Source organism: Orcinus orca, chromosome 4 (assembly GCF_937001465.1).
Source record: "Orcinus orca chromosome 4, mOrcOrc1.1, whole genome shotgun sequence".
Classification (NCBI taxonomy): Eukaryota; Metazoa; Chordata; class Mammalia; order Artiodactyla; family Delphinidae; genus Orcinus; species Orcinus orca.
The window spans coordinates 91,336,839-91,357,675 of record NC_064562.1 but is presented as its reverse complement, the minus strand read 5'-3'; the positions used below and the strand labels follow the sequence as shown (position 1 = coordinate 91,357,675).

General features: G+C 40.6%; 1 protein-coding gene across 4 annotated transcripts in view; it reads left to right on the top strand.

Moving 5' to 3' along the window:
- Positions 1–19,040, top strand: part of FAM114A1 (family with sequence similarity 114 member A1) — a 60,167-nt gene extending 41,127 nt beyond the window's left edge. For all 4 annotated transcript variants that reach the window (XM_033421657.2, XM_004266236.4, XM_033421656.2 and 1 more), the window contains 7 exons: positions 2,249–2,372; positions 5,916–6,007; positions 8,268–8,429; positions 9,274–9,413; positions 11,976–12,048; positions 16,229–16,282; positions 17,497–19,040. In XM_033421657.2, coding sequence (XP_033277548.1) covers positions 2,249–2,372; positions 5,916–6,007; positions 8,268–8,429; positions 9,274–9,413; positions 11,976–12,048; positions 16,229–16,282; positions 17,497–17,598 — 747 coding nt within the window. In that variant the 3' untranslated portion in view covers positions 17,599–19,040. The remainder of the gene's footprint in view (positions 1–2,248; positions 2,373–5,915; positions 6,008–8,267; positions 8,430–9,273; positions 9,414–11,975; positions 12,049–16,228; positions 16,283–17,496) is intronic.
- Positions 19,041–20,837: the final 1,797 nt, after the last annotated feature.

The window sequence follows — 20,837 nt, the reverse complement described above, 5'->3', positions numbered from 1 at the left end:
TCTTACATTTGGACTTTGGGGGGTTGAGACATTCTTGAAGCCCACCTAGTCAGGGAAAGAGGACCTCTGCCATATAACAGGTAACGAAGAACCAAACAGGATGGACACACACACACATACAAGATTACAGAATTACAAGTTACTCTGTGTTTATTTCCTTTTTCGTTATCCATCAGCCATCACTGACAGTCTTGTGGTTAAACTGTTAACGGATCATTTTTTTAAAGCAAAATCATGACTCATGCAGATACCAAGTGAACACAAATCAAAGAATTTACTTACCTCATTAATTAAATGAAAGAACCAGACAGATGTTATAACCGGTTCGAAGGAAAAGCCAAAGAAGCACAAATTCATATGAAATAAAGCAATTTTGAAATGAACGTACAAATGGACACAAACCTGGTTTTTCCATAGAAGGAGAGGTTGTCCCTCCACTGGGCAAAATTCGTTATTGTTTTGCACTGCTATCAGCTATCTACATTTTACGGAGTTATAAAATTACTCCCATGGAATCAGAATCCAATAATCTGGTAAAGTGTGATCTGGAAAATGTAGTTTTCCACTAAAAAACAAACTTTTCCCTACAAAAGCAGGGTTTGGGGTCAGACATTATGTGATCAAATGCCACTCAGTAGCTGTATGGTTTTGGACCTGTCTTACCTCAATCTCCTTACCGATGAAATGGGAATGATAACCAACTTCGTAAAATTATTAAAAGAATTAAATGAGATGATCCATGTGAAGCTAGTTGCAGCATGCCTAATACATAATAAGTAGTCAATAAACGTTAGCTGCCATTTTTACATACACGTGTAGATGCGTATATAATGTTGATGACATTTTATTTTTATCTGCATTCTTATATATACATGTTATTATTGTTGAAAACATTACAGGGGAGCATGGCCCCTTGAATCTATCACGGTGGTAGAGATACATTCCACTCTGGCTGGTTCCAATGCAGGTCTAGCTGTAAAACAGCCCCAGGCCTCTAGAAAAGAGCCCCAAAGGACTGATGTTGCCAGGAAGGCAGTTTGGTCCCTGGAGGGGGGCGTTTCCCTCTGTTGGCATACTGCTCCCACAAGCTCTGCTTTCTTTCCCCAGCCTGGAGATTTTCGTAGTTTTCATAGTGAGAAATGCAGAACTTTTTCTTGGCTTAGTAATAATAGTTACTGGGTGTTATAATAAATAGTCCTAAAAATATATGGGTCAAAAACAGTAAGAGTTCTCCTCACTCCTGTGACAGCCCAAGATATGAGTGTCTGGTCAGCAGGCAGCTTGCCAGCATTTAGGGATCCAGAAGCCGGGCTCTGTCCATCTTATGACTCCACTAGTCCCATCCTAGTAGTCACAGGCTCCTGGCAAGAATACAAATGGAGACCCTACTGCGGTTGTCAGATTTAGCAAATAAAAATACTGGATGACTAATAAAATTTTAATTTTAGATAAACAATGAATACTTTCTTAGTATAAATATGTCCTGTGCAATATTTGAGATACACACTTATACCAAGAAAACGCTCATTGTTTATCTGGAATTCAAATTCAGTCAGACATCCTATATTTTATCTGGCAACCCTGCACATACCAACTATTTCAAAGTTAAAGAGTTTTGGAAACAAACTGTTAAAGAAAACATATTCTGTCATCCTTCCTTGACAAATGTACTTTCATAATGGCCTGGAAGGCCAGGTTTCCACTTAGAATTCTCAGACTCCTCAAATTTTCATATCACCCTCCTGCCTGCTCTCTTCCCTTTATCTCCAGCTGTCTGTACAAACTTGCAAAAGTAGTAAATAAGCGATAGAGATCTAATGTGTAGTATGAGGCATACGGACAACAGTATTGTACTATAATCATCAAACTGGCTAAGAGACTACAATTTTACTTGTCTCAACCACTAAAAAGAAAGTATAATTATGTAATGTGATAGAGGTGCTAAATATCGCTACAGTGGCAATCATATTACAATATACACATGTATCAAATTAACATGTTATACACCTTAAATTTACACAATGTTATCTGTCAAATATATTCACTTAAAAACATGGGAAAACTGAAGCCCAAGGAGCTTATGTAACTTACCCAAAGTTGCACAGTTACTAGGCAGTTAAATCCAACATTCAACCCAGTGTTACCTCCCACACCATGAATCACCTGGGAGAACTGGGCACAGCTGTACGTAAACATCATTAATGAGAAGAAAAGATGACAGTTATGCTGACCTATTTCTTTTTTTCAGGTTCAGTCATTTTTAGCATCACTTGATGGAGAGAAGCTGGAAGTCTTAAAAAATGACCTAATTTCCATTAAAGACATCTTTGCAGCCAAAGAATTAGAGAATGAAGAGAATCAAGAAGTGCAAGGTAAAGGAAAGTAACCAGTTAAATAGCAAGACAAACGATTGGTGCCGTCCTTAGAAACTGCTGTTAATAAGCATAGCCCTTTGAACAGGAGAGAATTTCTTAATTCAGGTGCTTCTCCTGCTCACTTCCAAATTCTCTGTGCATCTGCTCTTTTTACAGGAGCTGGTCACATTGACCTATAGTCCTCCTGTCCTTTGGGTGGGAACTGCTGAGTGAGGCACCTTTATTTCTCTGGTGTCCCTGTCATGTCACAGGCACACAGCAAATGCATCTGGTCAAGTGAACAAAGAGCACAGTGCACTCAACAGGGCCCTGATGACTAGAGTTTATGCTCCAGTGTCTGATTTTTTACCTGCACGTGGAAGTTGTTGAATGTGGTTGATCTTGATGGTGGGCAGGTCTTTCAATGGATTTCTTTTCATATTTTTCTTCTTCCTTTTAATTTCTGTGTGTAGGAGTTAGGGTGTATTTGTAAGTGGCCTACACGTCACCCCAAAAATACAAAGGCACAGGGTGCATCAAGGCGTGATTTGTCAGGTTTGATTGATTTAGTCAATCACTAAAGTGAGCCAGGTACACGCTCTTCCAGCCAGACGATGACATGACCCCAAGGAGACTAGAACCTATTTTGTGAGAAGCAAGGCTTCCTTGAGAGAGGAAAAGAGGTTCCCAAAGTTGGACGTGCTTAATGATTAAGTTGTCCATTTAGGAGCAGAATATAGTAAAGCATTTGTTGTGTACATGGAGAGTGATTGATGTCATCACCAAGCACTAGACAGTTGTTTCACGTAGGTTACGCTGAAAACTTAAGCAACCTTGGACACACAAGGCTGGCTTCTCCTGGGATCATCTGAAGGGTCTTATGTGCAACATTTTCACTACTTACTTGCTATTTGTCCTTGAACAAGTTATATAACCTTTCTGAAATTCAGTATCTTACCTGTAAAATGGAGACAGTGATACCTATTCCTAAGGGCTATTGTAAGGATCAAATTAGATAATATATGCAAAAACATAATGCAGAGCCTGGCACACAGAGCTGCTCGAAGTGTTAGCTGTTATTATTATTAAAAGTGCTAACACAATTCCAGGAAAATAGTAAAGATGCAATAAGTTACAACTTTTATTTACGATTGTACTTGTGATAGTGTACATGCATAGCATGTACATCACTCTCTGGAAGCATTTTGTGCCCAGACGTGTTACATATCTTTAATCAAAGCTCAAACACAAGAGCTCAAATGCTTCAGCCTAGATGCTCGGGGCAAAATTATTCTAAGCATTTGCAAACTGTCTTTTAAATACTATCTCCCGCTTTAGCCCCGCATGCTGACCTCGTGTGCCTTCAGTTTAATGAGATATGCTCACTGCATCAAAATAGAAGAATCAATTACACTGAAGCATAGGAAAAGGTCAATATCAAAGAGACAGATGGAGAACAATGGTTTTGAGCATTTGTGTGTTTCTACAAAGTCACAAAGGATGACAATCTTGTCTTTGCTTTAATAATGAAGAAACTAAGATACTAGCTGTCAAAGGTCATGCAGCTAGTATTCTGAACCCAAGATGAGCTAATGTAGATGCCTCTTTTCCAGAGTAACAATCACCAAAAAGATGCAGCCTATTTTTCTTCAGTTTATGATGCCTGAGGTAGACCTTTGCCTTACTGGGGGTGTCATTCAGAACGGATAAAAACAGGATCCCAAATTCTCCCTAACATCAAAGAAATATTGTTTCCAGTGTAAGTGAATGCAGTATGGCATCCCCAACTAGTGCAATTTCTTGGAGATAAAACTTGATTCAATACTGTTAAATAGAAAATGTTACTACATGTGTTATGTTCCAGTGTTAATATAGAGCTTCAGTAAATGGAGATTTTTTAATATGACCAAAAAAAAAAAAATTGAAGTCCTGAACAGCATGCTTAAGAAATGGTAGATTGGGCTTCCCTGGTGGCACAGTGGTTGAGAGTCCGCCTGCCGATGCAGGGGACACGGGTTCGTGCCCCGGTCCGGGAAGATCCCACATGCTGCGGAGCGGCTGGGCCTGTGAGCCATGGCCGCTGAGCCTGCGCGTCCGGAGCCTGTGCTCCGCAACGGGAGAGGACACAACAGTGAGAGGCCCGCGTACCACAAAAAAAAAAAAAAAAAAAGAAATGGTAGATTAATCTCTCTTTAAGTGATGGAACCCTGTTACCTCCCATAATATGTCCATTTTCCTAAAGGGCAGCTCCAGATTATCAAAACACAATTACTTTTAATTAACTTAATTTAATAAATAAATGTCATTTAGACACCTAAAGAAGAATAGGAGAGAAGAATAGCAGGGTTGTCATTAAATCAATCCAACATGATGTAGTGTTACAACTCCAGAAAGGTGAGGGATTAACTAAAAGCTGTCGAGAGCAATCTCATTAGTGAGGGAGAGCAGACAATCCAGGAGCAAAATTCTGGGAGAAACCACAGCATTCTCATCATATTTTTTCTTGTAAGCTTGCATTCCTAAAAGCCCCCTAACACCTAAATAATTTATTTGGTAGTCTTAGAAAATGTAATGAACTGTCATTTTTAGATAAATTTAATATTGGGCTCCTCTGCATTTAATAACATTAGCTAATGATTTGCATGTTTGTCCTACCAGCAGAGTGTAATTTTATCACACTGCCGTGGGTCTCTAATTTGGTTTACCACTGTTGTGAAAAGATTTTTAAAAGATATTTTCTCTTTTTATTGACTTGGTGAAGATCTTCTCGGCCACACATACAGACCAAGAATTGTAGTAATAGGTATTCTTTGTTGCAACACTCTTTAACATCTGTTTTTTATTTACATCCATTTTTCTCTGTGATGATTTTCCTAAAACATTTGCTACAAGTTATTGGTGTTTTTCTCTGTCCTATAGAACGAATGCACATTTAAAAGCTGGAGCTACAGAGAGTACGTGTATCCTAATTTAGTGTTGATTACTCTCAAATATTTTTAATCTCCCCATGTTTATATCTTTGTAACACTTAACAATATAGTTTATATAAAACTCTAGTGTTTACAAAATTCTGCTTGCTCAGTACTGTGGCTCTGTGGACCTAAAAGGGTACCCTGAGTATCATTAAGGGTTGCAATGCTAAGCATAACAGTACTGTAAGTCATAAACACAGTGTTGTCCCAGGGCTCTCAAGCCTGAGAAGGGTCATTCATTTGTTCATTCAGTCATTTAGCAAACAGCTACTGACCACCTACAGCTGTGAACAAGACCAGTAGGTCCCTCCCTGCCCTCACGTGCCCTTCGGGCCAGCCCAGGGGTGCCCCAGCTAGAGCTGCGAGCAGCAAGGCTCCACCAGCCCCTCGCCCAGCTGCAGCCTGCTGCCTCGCCTCTGTGCTCATACATGGGCACAGCTTGTCTTTGCCCAGCGGCTGGAGGGCGGGCTGCTGCTGCCCCCACTTATACTCTGACTGTGGGCTCTGACTGTAAGGTTGGGGGAGCTGCCACATTCTGAAGGATGAAAAATAAATCATGCTTCTTACTTCTGTCATTTTCTATTTCCAGGGATAGAAGAAGAGGGAGAAGAATTTGCTAGCATGCTTACAGAGCTTCTCTTTGAATTGCATGTTGCGGCCACGCCTGACAAACTCAATAAGGTCAGCACCATATGAATCTCAGTTTTTGCTTGTTGGTTTCTTTTTGTTTTTTTTTAAAGGTCTCGGTTGTAAAATCCAGAAATCCACCTGAAATAGAAAAACCCCAAGTCCCAATGGCACATAGCGGGAGGGGAGTCCCAGGTCAGTAATTAAGATTCGAGGAGGCAACATCATGAAATGTGGCTGCGGAGAACCTGTTAGGCTGTGTCGCGAGACCTGCATTTTAGTTGCAGTTTCATTGGCAATTACCTTGTGACCTTGAACAAGTCATTTCTCCTTAAAATAGGGTCTTAGATCAGATCAGTGGTTACCCTCAGCCTAGAGGAGGAAAGAAGGTGCAGAATCACCAAAGGGCTTTTTCAAATTCCATCTCCCCTCCTCTCGAAAGTGACATGCCACCATTAGGCAGAGAAAGCACATCTGCCAGAGCCAGGCCACTCACACAACCCCTCCCACGGGAAAGCCGGTGCTTCGTCGTGTCTAAGACCATCTGAGCTTTCACTGTCTGGCTTCCTCTGAGGGTAACACTGGATGTTTTGCAAGTTCCTACAAGGTCTTGCGATGGCATTTCTTAATGAGGTCACTGATCATTAATTACTTAAAACTGTCATTTTTCCCATTCTCTCTTTCTTCTCTTTTTTTTTTGAATTTATTTAATTTATTTTTTTATACAGCAGGTTCTTATTAGTCCTCCATTTTATACACATCAGTGTATACATGTCAATCCCAGTCTCCCAGTTCATCCCACCACCACCCGCTCTCTTTCTTCTCTTTAGCGATCAGTGGTTGACACAGGTCCTCACTCATCAAGGTGGGTGAGGAAAGGGCAGACTGAGGCAGTGAGGTGGAGAGATGAGCAATTTCTTTATCTCTGGTAGAGGTCACTGATTCTGGCAGGTCAGTGACTTGAACACAGCAGGGAAATTGCCTCGTTCATCTCCACACAGCACCTGCCGCAGCTCAGAGAGTGTGTGTGGTGCCTCTGAGGTCTCACTGGCTTATTTACATAGGTAAACCTTTGTCCCTAAAAGAGGACACACCAAGCATGGTTTGTTAGGTTTTGTCTCCCCTAATCTTCTCCCCATTAACTTGCCATCAACACCATGACACATTAAACTTTGACATGCAAGCTTTCAAATGAGAAGTAAGTTTTGCATAAGCTCAGATGCAACTTAAGCAAACAGCTTAAACTATGATATAAAAGCTGGTAAGTCTGCCCTTTCAAAATTCAGGGAGTAACAGATAGGGAAGGTGGTGTCTGCTTGTTCAAAAACTTTTAAGGCCACAAGTTGCTCAAACTGCACTCATGTGAAGTGAAATTCATCACAGTTCTTCTCTTGTTCCCACCCCCCGACCCCGCCCTGCGAGGTTCTGGCATGGCTGGAGAGGAGCAGAGCCATCCTTCGTCTTCCGGTGCGATACATTATTAGGTTCATGAAATATTAAGGGCTTCATGAGACATAGCAGATGAGGAAATTGGCTTTAGCAATGACCCTGGCTAAATTTCATATATATATATATATATATATATATATATATATGAAATTTTACAGTTGGTCACAAAAAGTGAAAAATATACTATGGCTTTTCCAAAGTGACGGTCATTTTTATTCCTATCTGAGTATCATTTTATTTTTATTTTAAGATTTTATTTATTTATTTTTTGGCCGCATTGGGTCTTCTGTTGCTGTGCACAGGGTTTCTCTAGTTGCGGTGAGTGGGGGCTACTCTTTGTTGCGGTGAGAGGGCTTCTCATTGCGGTGGCTTCTCTTGTTGCAGAACACAGGCTCTAGGCGCGCAGGCTTCAGTAGTTGTGGCACACGGGCTCAGTATTGTGGCTCGCAGGCTCTAGAGCGCAGGCTCAGTAGTTGTGGCGCACGGGCTCAGTTGCTCTGTGGCATGTGGGATCTTCCCGGACCAGGGCTCGAACCCGTGTTCCCTGCATTGGCAGGCGGATTCTTAACCACTGCGCCACCAGGGAAGCCCTGAGTATCATTTTAGAATGCTTTCCAAAAATTCCTCAGGCCCTGCAGTTTTCTCTCCATACATTCTTTCTACTCTGTCCCTTTTTCTTACTGTGTTTTTTACCAGAAAGCAACAACAAGGTGTTTTTAAGGAAGTTGAGGAATTGCCCCATCACTCTTTAAACGTACAGAGAACCACCCTTGGCGGTTTAGGGTTTGATCCAAGTCATGGGATTGGCTTTTGTGTCTCCATATTTGTACAATAAACGTATTGCTTTGGTTGGGGGCCTTTGCAGGCCATGAAAAAAGCTCATGACTGGGTGGAAGAGGATCAAACTGTGGTGCCAGTAGACGTGGCCGAAGAGTCAGAGGACAAAACAGAGAAGGAAGAAAAGGAAGAGAAACCTGAAAACGCCGAAGAAGACAAGAAGGAAGAAAGGAAAACTAAGACAGTCGAGGTAAACACATTACAGATCGTCCGCCTAAAGAGCAGTAATATTGTGTTCATTTTATTAGCAGCCTAATTTTAAGTGAGGCAAAACCATTTCATTTTCATTTACACCCTATTCCACACTATAGAAATATGAGTATTAATGTAATAAACACTAAAATTTCTCTATACCAGGACATTTCATGATTTAGCATAGATATTGTAGCTTTCCTCCATAGCGTTACAGTTATAATTTAAAGGAAAAAAGATATTTAAGAACATAGTTGATTTATCTTTAGGGTAAAATTCCATCATATCAAATTTGTAACCATAACATGTCCTTATGCCCCATAACTAATGAGATAATTCAAGCTTTTTCCAAAAAAGAATTTCATTACCACAGTTTTTATTCTGTAGTTTAATAAATTTATATGTGCATAATTTATAATCTGCCTATGTTCACAAATGAGTTTGTAATAACTTCATTTTACGTTGAATTTTAATTTTAGAGAAAGAAAATTTCAAATTAGATCGCTCTAAAGAAAAATGTCCACTGAGGTCTGTTCAATTCAGCCACCCTTCCACACGCTTTCATGTCTGTTGTGTGCCCAGCACTGCTCTGAGAACTGGGGACCCAGCTGTGAAGAAGGCTTGTTATGTCCCTGGGACCTGGTGACACTTCTGTTTTATGGTAGTATTTCCACTTAGAAAAGTCTTAGGTATACCCATTAATCTTTGGGTAAATTTTTTCAGGTCATATTTGTTTTGGGGGATTTTTTCCAGGAATTATGTAATTGTTTTAATGTCACAGGAGTTTTTTAGAAAGCATCTTCTCAATGAATAATTTTCTGACTTGTACTTTTTGCTTTCAGGAAGCATACATGCAGTCCATCGAAAGCCTGGCAGAAGTAACAGCTCGCTGTATTGAGCAGCTTCATAAAGTAGCAGAATTAATTCTTCATGGACAAGAAGAGGAAAAACCAGCTCACGACCAAGCAAAAGTTCTGATAAAGTAAATGTTACCTTTAATTCTTATTTTTCCAATTTTATGTATACGTGCCATTCAAATGCACACACACACGCACACACACGCATACACCCTCAGCTACTAAAGATTCAGATTTTATGTCAACTAATTCCATTGTTCTGTGGTCATCTTAAGAATTAAGGACTCTCTTAAGAAATGAGCCAAGTTAGCGAGAACAGTAATAATCAGCTAGACATTCCAGGAATTATTTATGAAGAGATTTAAGGGAAGACACCCTACATCATTCAGAGCTAAGTGTTTCTTTTAATAGATCAGAATCTTGAAAGTACAGACCTTTGAATATAATTACATTTTCAACATGCCACACAGATAAAAGACACCTTAATGGACCTTCTCAACTAGTTTCACAGAAATATGCAAACACACCCCCACTGTTCCGAGGGACTTACACAAGCTCTGCATGTGCTGAATTCTGGCAATGATGGTCACTAACGTAAGCCAGTTCACTGTGGATTGCTTTTGCGTGCATATTTGCTATCATATGTTTATTCTTCAGTAAGCTACTATTATTAGTTTAGTGAAATAAAAACGTGTATATATATATAATGTTATACACATGAAAATAGCTGGTATGGAGCGTTCATTAATTGATTATGGAGCTGAAGAATAAGCCATTAACTTTTACACATATGACTGTAAGCTATGGTGTAGAAAATCAGCACAGGTCCAAACGCCCTCTCATTATTATATAGACACAGGAGCCCAAATAAGAGCCTCCTAAAAATATATGGGTACACACACACAGACACACACACACACACACACACACACACACACATACATCTCAACACATTCACTCACTTGCTAGCTAACTAGTCTTCACTTACTACTACATTTGGCATTGTAGGTTGGGGAGCAAATTTTTGGTGGAAGGACCTTCCAAAAAGTCATTATTAGTGTCTCTGATGGCATTTTTCCTCACTTGTACAGATTTGTGATCTAGTGTAGATTTTCCTATCTAAACATGTGAAAATCCAAGATATTATAAGCACTGCACAATCCTGCCCTTAAAATGCCTGCAAAGAATATGTACTTGTCTCGACGTAAAGAAGGAAGAGGAAAGGGCGACATAGGAAAAGTTTCAAGTATTGAGGAAAACATCTGAGTACTGTTTTATATTAGCATGCTGATTGGAAAGAGGAGGGCTGAAGTCAGAAGTTTCTGAGTATGGAAAGCAGAACCTTACCCTTAGCTCCTGTCTGATTCTCAGCCCCTGATTGTCCCAACCTTACCAAGCTACTCCAAGCAAAATGTAATAAGGCCTCATATATGTCTGTACGGTAAGTGCCTTTCCACCCACCTGCCCAAGAACATAGGCAGAACTGCTCTTTGCTATCTCTTGGCCTTACTCCTGACCCTTCCTGCAGATAAGTTTTGGATGGTTGGGTGGATGGATGAGTAGTTGGATGGATAGATGAGTGGAAGGAGGGATAGATGGATATAGCTCAACAAACCTGAATACATAGCTTAGACAGAACCCCTATTTATCAGAACAAAACTTGCCTCTACTGACATCACTAGATCTTTTAACATGTAAGATTCTTAACTTGGAGTTATTGTTTTGCTAATAGCATTTTAATCACTTCATAAAAGTCTTACATACTTATTGTTTAAAAAAATCAGGCAAAATGCACCATTGTTAGGTAGATTGTTTTCAGCTTTTGTCATCATCTATAATGTTATGACAAACATTGCTTTGTTAAATATTTGTATCTATCTTGCATTATTTTCTTGGGGTAAAGTCCTAGGTGTGATGGCTGGAATAAACATTGGGGTAAAGTTTTGATGTATTTGATGTAAGTCTTAAAAAACATATTCTACAGGATCTTTATTTTGAGGCATCTCATAAAAACATAATCAAGGGCTTCCCTGTTGGCGCAGTGGTTGAGAGTCTGCCTGCCGGTGCAGGGGACACGGGTTCATGCCCCAGTCCGGGAAGATCCCACATGCCGCGGAGCAGCTGGGCCTGTGAGCCATGGCCGCTGAGCCTGCGCGTCCGGAGCCTGTGCTCCACAACGGGAGAGGCCACAACAGTGAGAGGCCCGCGTACCGGAAAAAAAAAAAAAAAAAACCCATAATCAAGATATGAAGAGACATCTGAGTTTGAATTTCTTCATCTATAAAATGGGAATAATAATGGATCCTAATCAGGTCATTATGCAGATTAAATGTGATTATGCATATAAAAGTATTTAACATAGTATCTCAGTGAATGTTCATTATTATTTTCAAATGAACAATGCTGGAGAAAAGTCCCTTGGCAAGAGTTTTATACCCCTTGTGGAGCTCAAGCCTGGTATTTTCCTGCATATGCTTTTGCTTCGATAAAGAGGTAGGGTGAGAATTAGATTAAACTGTGATTGTGAATCATGGAAGAATACTGAGGAAAATATTTCTACAGAGCATCTTCAAACTTGAGTGCCCTTCTTTTAAAGGGAATACTGTATTAATATCAATAATTGTATTAACAATACAATTATTTTTCTTTATTAAAAATACCCAAATCTCTTTTTTTTGTTCTTTCAGATTAACTACTGCAATGTGCAAGGAAGTGGCCTCCTTATCAAAGAAGTTTACAAATTCTTTAACCACTGTTGGGGTAAGATTATGATACTGATTCTCTTTTCACCTTTTTGAGGGGAAGGCCTACAAGGGGCTGTGATATGGAGTGGAGGACATAGTACCTTCTTTGATAGCTCCACAAAGCAGAAGCTCTGCCGGGACATTTGCTAAAATGAGACCTGAGCATCTTCTTTAGTTATAGGCAGCTTAAGGCTCTCATCTGACTGAGTTCTAGCCCTGATGCGACCATATCAGACATACAAGGTATTGGGTGGATTTTCAAACCTCTCTGGGCCTCATTTCCTTTATTTGTTCACTAAGGTTCCTTCTATTATTTAACATCTGCGATATATAATTCCACAATCTCTAGTAAAATAATTCTGCTTTATTGTTACACCTCAACTTTGACCAAAAGAAAAAAATGTTACCAATCTGTAGAAGTGTTTCTGTTCTCGAGGCAACAATTTTGAAAGGTTCGGCATTCATTTGGAGCTGTGGCTTCTGGTTCTTTTCTTTAGAAATCAAGTCATGTTTTGTAACTCCACCTAATGGGATTGGAGAAGACAGTGGCAATTATTCCTTTTCAACCTTTCTACTTTTCCTTTTAAGGCCCTGGATGCAAAGGCAGATGATTCTTTACAAGAGAAACAGCAAGTTTCACTTCCTGTTTTAGCTAGGGTGTTTGGGTTACAAATGAATTAGTTTCCTAGGGCTGCCTTGACAAGTACCACACACTGGGTGACTTCAACAGCAGAAATGTATTGTCTCACCATTCTGGAGGCTAGAAGTCTGAAAGTAGGGTATTGGCAGGGCCATGCTTCTTCGGAAGCCACTAGGGAAGGACCCTTCTCTGCCTCTTCCAGCTTCCCAGGCATTCTTTAGCTTGCAGCAGTGTAACCCCAATTTCTTCCTCTATCTTCACATCATCCTCCCTCTGTGTGTGTCTGTGCCCACATTTCCCTCTTCTTATAAGGACAGTGGTCATATTGGATTAAGGTATGACCAGTACAACCTCATCTTATCTAATTGAATCTGCAACACCCTATCTCCAAATAAGGTCACAGTCTGATATACTGGAGGTTAGGACTTCAACATATCTCTTCCTAGCACAAAGTAACAGAAACAAGCACTAAATAATTTAGACAGAAAGGGGAGCTTATTAAAGGTAGTGGAGGTATATGAGCAGCTGTGGGGGACCCATCACCAGAGCTCATGTACCTTCTCTCTAAAGTGTTGTTATTAATGTGACTCAACTACAGCAGTTCCTGGTTCTCTTCATTCAAATTCCAGGATCCTGGGTGAGAAGGTTTGAAAGGCTCAGATACGCATCTTGGTGTCTCCAGTAGTGATGAGGACAGGGTCGTATCATGTAGACCTACTTTGCTGCTGGGGTACACCTCTTCCCACCCCCACCCCAGGCAAAGAGCAGGTCTCAAAAAAAGCAAAAATGATTGTGGACTGGGCTGTCCGAGTTGTGTGCCTCTCAGACTTCTGTAAGTGGCTTAGTTGATAAAGGATGAGTTACATACCAACTATTCATTCTGCTGTCAAAGAGTATGGTTTGCTTCTCCTATTTTGTAAAAGACCAGCTTTTATATTTGTCTAATTTCAGGCCTTCAGCAATAGAGCTTCACTGTAAACAGGCAGAGTGAAGGGGGAGGGTAGAAGCTCATTGATAGGATAGGCTTGATAAAATACATTTATGTGATTGGCATCATCTAAGTTAACTGATTCCCATGGACTTTGGTGTAACTGCTAGATTTACAGAGAGGTGTGAGCTCTTAATCAGGATGGAATGACCTTGGCGACTCAGCTTCCCAAGGCTCTACTGTACCCTCTTCTCGCTCTTTCCAGTTTACTACCTGAGAAACTGAGTCTCAGAAGGGTGAACGATTCACCCAGTTGACTCAACTCCCAGTTGGCTGCCCATCAGACACAGCAGACAGATAGCTAACTGTTTGGTTCTCTACGGTTGCCTGGTGATGAGGATGTATATGTCTGTGTCTATGTGTGTTATATGTTTTATATGATTCATGTTAAACATTAATTAATTTATGTTAGTGGGTGATATTCATGGTATTGCTTTCTATTCCCTTTAATGTATTGTATTCCAGCACAGTGCTTCTCAAACCTTAATGTGCAAGCAAATAACCTAGAGAGCTTATTAAATGCAGATTTTGATTCAGTGGGTCTAGGATGAGGACGGAGATTCTGCATTTCTAACAAACTCCCAAGTGGTAACAGTGCTCCTAATTCATATCCTACATTTTGAGTAGCAAAGCTCTAGCAGATAAGTGTGTAATTGAATAAATACACACACATAAAATACACACACACAGGGCTTTCCTGGTGGCACAGTGGTTGAGAGTCCGCCTGCCGATGCAGGGGGCACGGGTTCGTGCCCCGGTCCGGGAAGATCCCACATGCCGCGGAGCGGCTGGGCCCGTGAGCCATGGCCGCTGAGCCTGCACGTCCGGCACCTGTGCTCCGCAACGGGAGAGGCCACAACAGTGAGAGGCCCGCGTACCGCAAAAAAAAGAAAAAAGAAAAAAATACACACACACACACTTGTGTCCAAATGTTTGTATGAACACAATCAGGAACACACAGATTATCGTTTGGAGAAAGAAAAAGCCAAATCTAAATGGAGTTTACTGAAATACCATCTCACGACAACAGTGCCTCTCATCTTGTGCTGTGATGAATCATTCACATCGTCATTGTTTGTATTCTCTAAAAGAGCCATTATTCATAACTTGAAGTTAATGAGTATATATTGCTCTCCAGACTCTATTTAAATTGCTTGCACATCTCATTGATTCTGAAAACCGATGCCATTTTATTGCCCTCATTTTGATTATATTTTAGAGGTTTATTGATAATCAAATAAACATGAAAGCAAACCATAATGGATTTTCTGGTTACTTACTAAAATGACTGGGTTTTTAAAGAGTTTTTCCCAAGACTCCATTCTGGTTTCCCCAGTAGGACATTACTTAGCCCTCGGTAGAGTAATGTCAGTGAAAGTGGGCTGCTCTGGGAAGAAATAGTTCATTTATATACTTTTGTTTGTCATAAAGTCTTTCAAGTACAGTGAGGGAAAGCAGCCTATTAAGACTGCCCTCTTCTTTCTAGTCCCTGTAATTATTTATTGTCTAAGAGTGGATTGAACATTTTAGATAGAGAAGACTGGACATAATAATAACGGCGACATGAACACTGACTCCCACTTTTTGAACACCTACTTAAATTAATATCAGGTTCTGTATTCTGCGTTTTCCATGTTTTGCAAACTGGGATATGCTGACCTGTTTGCAAGTTATATTTAAGAGTGTTTTAACTTTACTGCCAACCTTGAAGACACACCCTATAATCAAGTACCCGTGTTTGCATTTAAAAGAAAAAAGACTACAGACCAGGTCTGGAACTAGGGTAGGCAAGTAAAAGTACATAACATGTCTACCAAATTTAAGGGGACTCCCCCCCCACAAAAAGAGACAAAGAAACAACCTCAGTCATCTAGATAAATATTTTAATGCAGTATTTTAAAATCAAAATTAACACCAAAAAATCATGATGAACAAAATATCAAAATTTTAAATAAAGACTGAATCCGACCCTGTACAACTCAGCCTCACTCACCTCCCCCTAATCCCAGACCTGCTACGAGCTTTAAGTAGTTTAAAAGGTCTGAGTGTAAATTTCTAGCTACATGACCTTAAGCAAGTTACTCAACCTTCCTGATTCCTATTTTCTCATCTTTATTTTTTTTAATTTTTTTATTAAAAATTTTTTTGATGTGGACCATTTTTAAAGTCTTTATTGAATTTGTTACAATATTGCTTCTGTTTTATGTTTTGGTTCCTTGGCAGCAAGGCATGTGGGATCTTAGCTCCCCAACTCCCCAACTAGGGATTGAACACGCACCCCCTGCACTGGCAGGCGAAGTCTTAACCACTGGACCGCCGGGGACGTCCCCTATTTTCTCATCTTTAAATCGGGGTTATCATGGTACCTACCTACCTCCTAAGATTTCTGTCGAAATTAAATGATCGTGTAGGGGAAGCACCAAATATGAAGCCTTGTCTGTAGTAAGCATTCCACTTCTCCCCTTCTTCTCTAAGAGATTCCTCAACAAAGCCAGCATCTGCATTTTCTGGGACAAGCCTTGGAGTATGAGCACCTAATCTGTCAATTTCATCCTTTTGATTCCACAGAGCAACAAGAAGGCTGAGGTCCTTAACCCCATGATCAATAGTGTACTGTTAGAGGTAAGTGGCCTCCTGGAGAGAAAGTGCTTCTGAATCAAAGCAAATGTTAGAGCTACATTTTGTGTGTGTGTGTATTTCTCCCAGGCAGCAAGTGTTATTGCAATTCTAAATTTTATCGTCTACAGTCTTTTCTGAGTACATTTGTGTAGTTAAACCAGCTGTAAACCCTCGGGTGAAGCAGCAATACCTCATTTTCAAGAATTCTGATTATAAAGAGAAACGCTAAGCTCGCATGTTATTTCTGTTGCTGTTTCCCCCGACAGAAGCACATTTCTGCTGCCAAGTTTGACACCAGATTTAACACTGTGATAACTGGCTGCAATGAGGGATTCTTGCTCAGTGGTGATTTTCATAAAAATGGGCACTTCCCTCCATTTACATAACCTTGAGTTTAGCTAGGTCTAAGCTCCAGACTGGCAAAAATGACAAGTAGAATGTTTTTCATCTGCCCGTTCAGTGACCAGAGGCAAGACCCTCTGTGACCGCTCACTCCGTGGCCTGCCCACCCACCAGGACATTGTAACATGGACATGCACCTGCCCCGTACAGCTGTGGCTTTGCCAGAAGTAATGATGTAAGATCGAAGAAGAGAAGCCCAGGAGGCCTCATTCTTGACTTAGAGGCACTGTGTTCCACCTGTAATTAGTGGGGAAAACCTTCTATTAGGGACCATCTCTAAGGAACTGGCACATCTGTAGCCCCAGGGCACCCCACTGAAGCCACAAGGTGTTGACAAGTTGAGTTTGAACATGGGCAATGCATATACAGTAGTTTCTTGCTGTCTGAAGTACCTGTCAAATGCAAAATTTGGAAATTACAAAAGTCAGGGAGGGCTACCTATGTATTTATAGCAATGCATTTAGGAATTGGGTCTTATCGTTAAGGGAAACTACCAAGGTACAAGAATAACAATGTGGTGACAACAAATGTTATCGTTTAAGACAAAGCCACAGAGGGGGATGGAGTTGACAAGAAGAGACAAGGAACCGTAGAGGCAGGTTCTGGAGGACACAGCTAAGAGGAAACCCAGGCAGTCAGAACAGAATAGAAACATCCAAAGAAATGTGTTTACATCTTTTTTAAGCACCAACATTAAAAGAAAAATATTCTAAAATAGTGTGGGGTATGAGGAGAAGGAACATTATCAAATGGGAGGAATTGTCAAGCTGGAACTCTGACAATAACCCTCCAACCACAATTTTCTCCCTTCATAGGGCTGCAATAGCACCACATACATACAGGATGCCTTCCAGCTGCTGCTGCCTGTCCTGCAGGTTTCACACATCCAGACCAGTCGTTCCAAAGCACAGCCATGACCTGGCCAGACTCCATCTAGTTAAAGGAAACAGCAGGCTCTGTTGCTCTGATATATACCATTTCATGGAATGTTTTCGACGCATCTGACCACAGATGCCTGTTTGGAGACACTACAAGCAATTTTGCACAGACAGATTGAGAATGCAAGTTCAAAGACAGTATCATTTCTCTTAATGTATACGGTTGTTTTTACAAGTAATTATGTTTCCTTTATGTTAATTTAAATTTACATGGCTTTGTATTGATAATTTCCTTTATCTGGAATTCACTCAAAATATTCATTTCTATTTTCCTGGTCAAGCATGTTATATTTGGAAATTCATGGACAGACCCTAGACTTTATATTTCCACTTTTAAATTTCCCATTCTTCTAGTATGACTTAAAATCAATTCTTATCCTAAACTTAGTTTTGTTATATTAATGCCACTGTCAGAGATAACACTACTCATAGATATTACCTATTATGGTGAAAGAGAAACGTAAGTATCTGTTTATAGTCATGTACTCTAAGAACAAGCATTTATTGAGCTCCTACTGTGTGCTCACAATAGAGGAACATGATCTCACCCCAGTAGAGACGGATATTCTGAGAGGGGATTTATAATACTTAAAATGCTTTAAATACTAATAACTTTTTTAAACCTTAAAAAATTTGAAGAACAAGGTAAATTAGTGTTTTTTAAAATGTTCTACCCTTCAACTGATTGTACTTTTTTATCCCAAGCTTTACATATGGGATGAAAATACATATGAAAAGGGATACTAAAGAATATTTTGTTTAAAATTGAATTCTTATGACCATAAGTACATAATAGCACAATCATAAAGCTTGTAAGTATTCAGATAGAAAATTAAGGGAATTACAACAGAGCAGACCCCCAGGACTGCACTTCTAAATCTACTACAGTTGAGTCAACCTGTTCCATGAATACACAGATCACACTCGCCAATGGCAAATGTAATGATTGCTTCTAAAGACAGAAAATGCTGATGTGTGGATGACTAATTGGTCACAATCCAGGAAGCTGCACAGAAGACCCTGCGGCCAGGAGAGGCCTTGTCAATGGGCATTTCTCCCCCCGAGCCCCATATGGTCACTCTGGGTAGGGGTCTGTACAACGTTCCTATCTGGGAGCCCCACTGACATCCCTCCAGGTACTGTCACAAGGTGTCTTGCACAGTGGCTCTCTCCAGGCCAGATGAAGCCTATACTTTTGCCAGGGTGAAAAAATTCCTCATTCACTTTTGGTTTTATTCCCCTGATAGAGTTCCGTACAGGCAAAGTAGGTATATTTTTGTATCATCCTACTTCTCAGCATTTTATTTTCCAATATCCTGCATTTCATTTGTGTATCTCCTGAAACAACAAAATGGAAAATATAAGAATTTATAATCTGGAAAAAAATTCTCTGAGGAATCAATTAAAGCTGGGTTTTCCTACTTGCTTTTTTTTTTTTGGCTGCTTTGGGTCTTTGTTGCTGTGCGTGGGCTTCCTCTAGTTGTGGCGAGCGGGGGCTACTCTTCATTGTGGTTCACAGGCTTCTCATTGCAGTGGCTTCTCTTGTTGCGGAGCATGGGCTCTAGGCACGCAGGCTTCAGTAGTTGTGGCACGTGGGCTCGGTAGTTGTGGCTTGCGGGCCCTAGAGTATGCGGGCTTCGGTAGTTGTGGCACACGGACTTAGTTGCTCTGTGGCATGTGGGATCTTCCCAGACCAGGGATCGAATCCGTGTCCCCTGCATTGCCAGGCGGATTCTTAACCACTGAGCCACCAGGGAAGTCCCCCTACTTGCTTTTTGATTGCCTGAAATGTTTCTGCTATTCAGTCTAGAGAACAGTTAACTCATGAAAGTGTTCCATTTGCCTCATCATAAATTTTAGACTTTTTGTGTATAGAGCAGAAGAAAGGGTTTAGATTTACAATTTCTTCACATCAGATGTTTTAGCATCAGATGGATTTATAGACGATAACTGGAAATGTAAAAGAAACGAATAGTTTCAAAGGGGCTAGATTCCCAAAATTAGACTTTAAGCCTAACTGCACCCATTTAGTGCATAGCAAAAATTTTAATCATAAAATGAAATAGAAATCTGCGAAAGAACAAGAGAGATAATTATTTGTTTAAAAGTGGTTGACATTATTTACATTGCATTTATATATCTTTTAATGATAGAATGTCAAGGGTTGCCAAATGGAAACGTAGGCCGAGAGATGATTCCTGGGGCCTAGCTCCATGGTCTGTGAATTATATTATTTAAGAGAGAATCATCACTTAAAATGTATCCACTCTCCAGGATTGCTCTCTTTCAATACTGTTTTTCACCATCACTTTTATTTTTTATTTTTTTTTATTTTTGGCTGCGTTGAGTCTTCGTTGCTGTGCGCGGGCTTTCTCTGGTTGCGGTGAGCGGGGACCACTCTTCGTTGCGGTGCGTGGGCTTCTCATTGCAACGGCCTCTTTTGCTGCGGAGCACAGGCTCCAGGCGTGTGGGCTTCAGTAGTTGTGGCACACTGGTTCAGCAGCTGTGGCCCATGAGCTCTAGAGCACAGGCTCAGTAGTTGTGGTGCACAGGCTTAGTGGCTCCGCGGCATGTGAGATCCTCCCGGGCCAGGGCTCGAACCCGTGTCCCCTGCATTGGCAGGCGGAGTCTTAACCACTGCGCCACCAGGGAAGCCCCCACCATCACTTTTAAATAACTGCTTCTTTGCTTTGCTTTAAAAGCTAGCAAAGCACAGGATCCAGATCTGGGCACATGTCAATCCGTTACTGAATGAATGATTTAGCAGGCTTACTTTGTAGGTTTTGTATTCCTTCAATAATCCTTTACATAAATTGGGTTCATTTTACTCTATGCAATTACCCTGAACATGCATGCCAGTTTTTTATTTTTTCCTTACATCAGGTGCAAAAGATGTTCTAGTCTAAATAATGAATGTAGTCCTGTGCCTGTGCCTTATTAAATAAAAAGCATATTTCAAATTCAAAGCAAAATGCATCCAAGAAAAATTGCTTTGGGGTATTGATACATACAGCTCTGAAGGGCAAAATCCCAAATCTTAAAGCAAAGGCCTAAGCGTAAATATTCTATCCCACCGAGGACAGAAGCCTCTCTTTCCTCTGGGTCTCACACTGGGCTGTACATCAAGCCCATGGTTAAATGAGCAGTGTGGCTCACTGGGGCAGTGCCAGGAATGAGCTGCTTCAGCTGCACCCACAAAGGAACCAGGGACCTCAGCT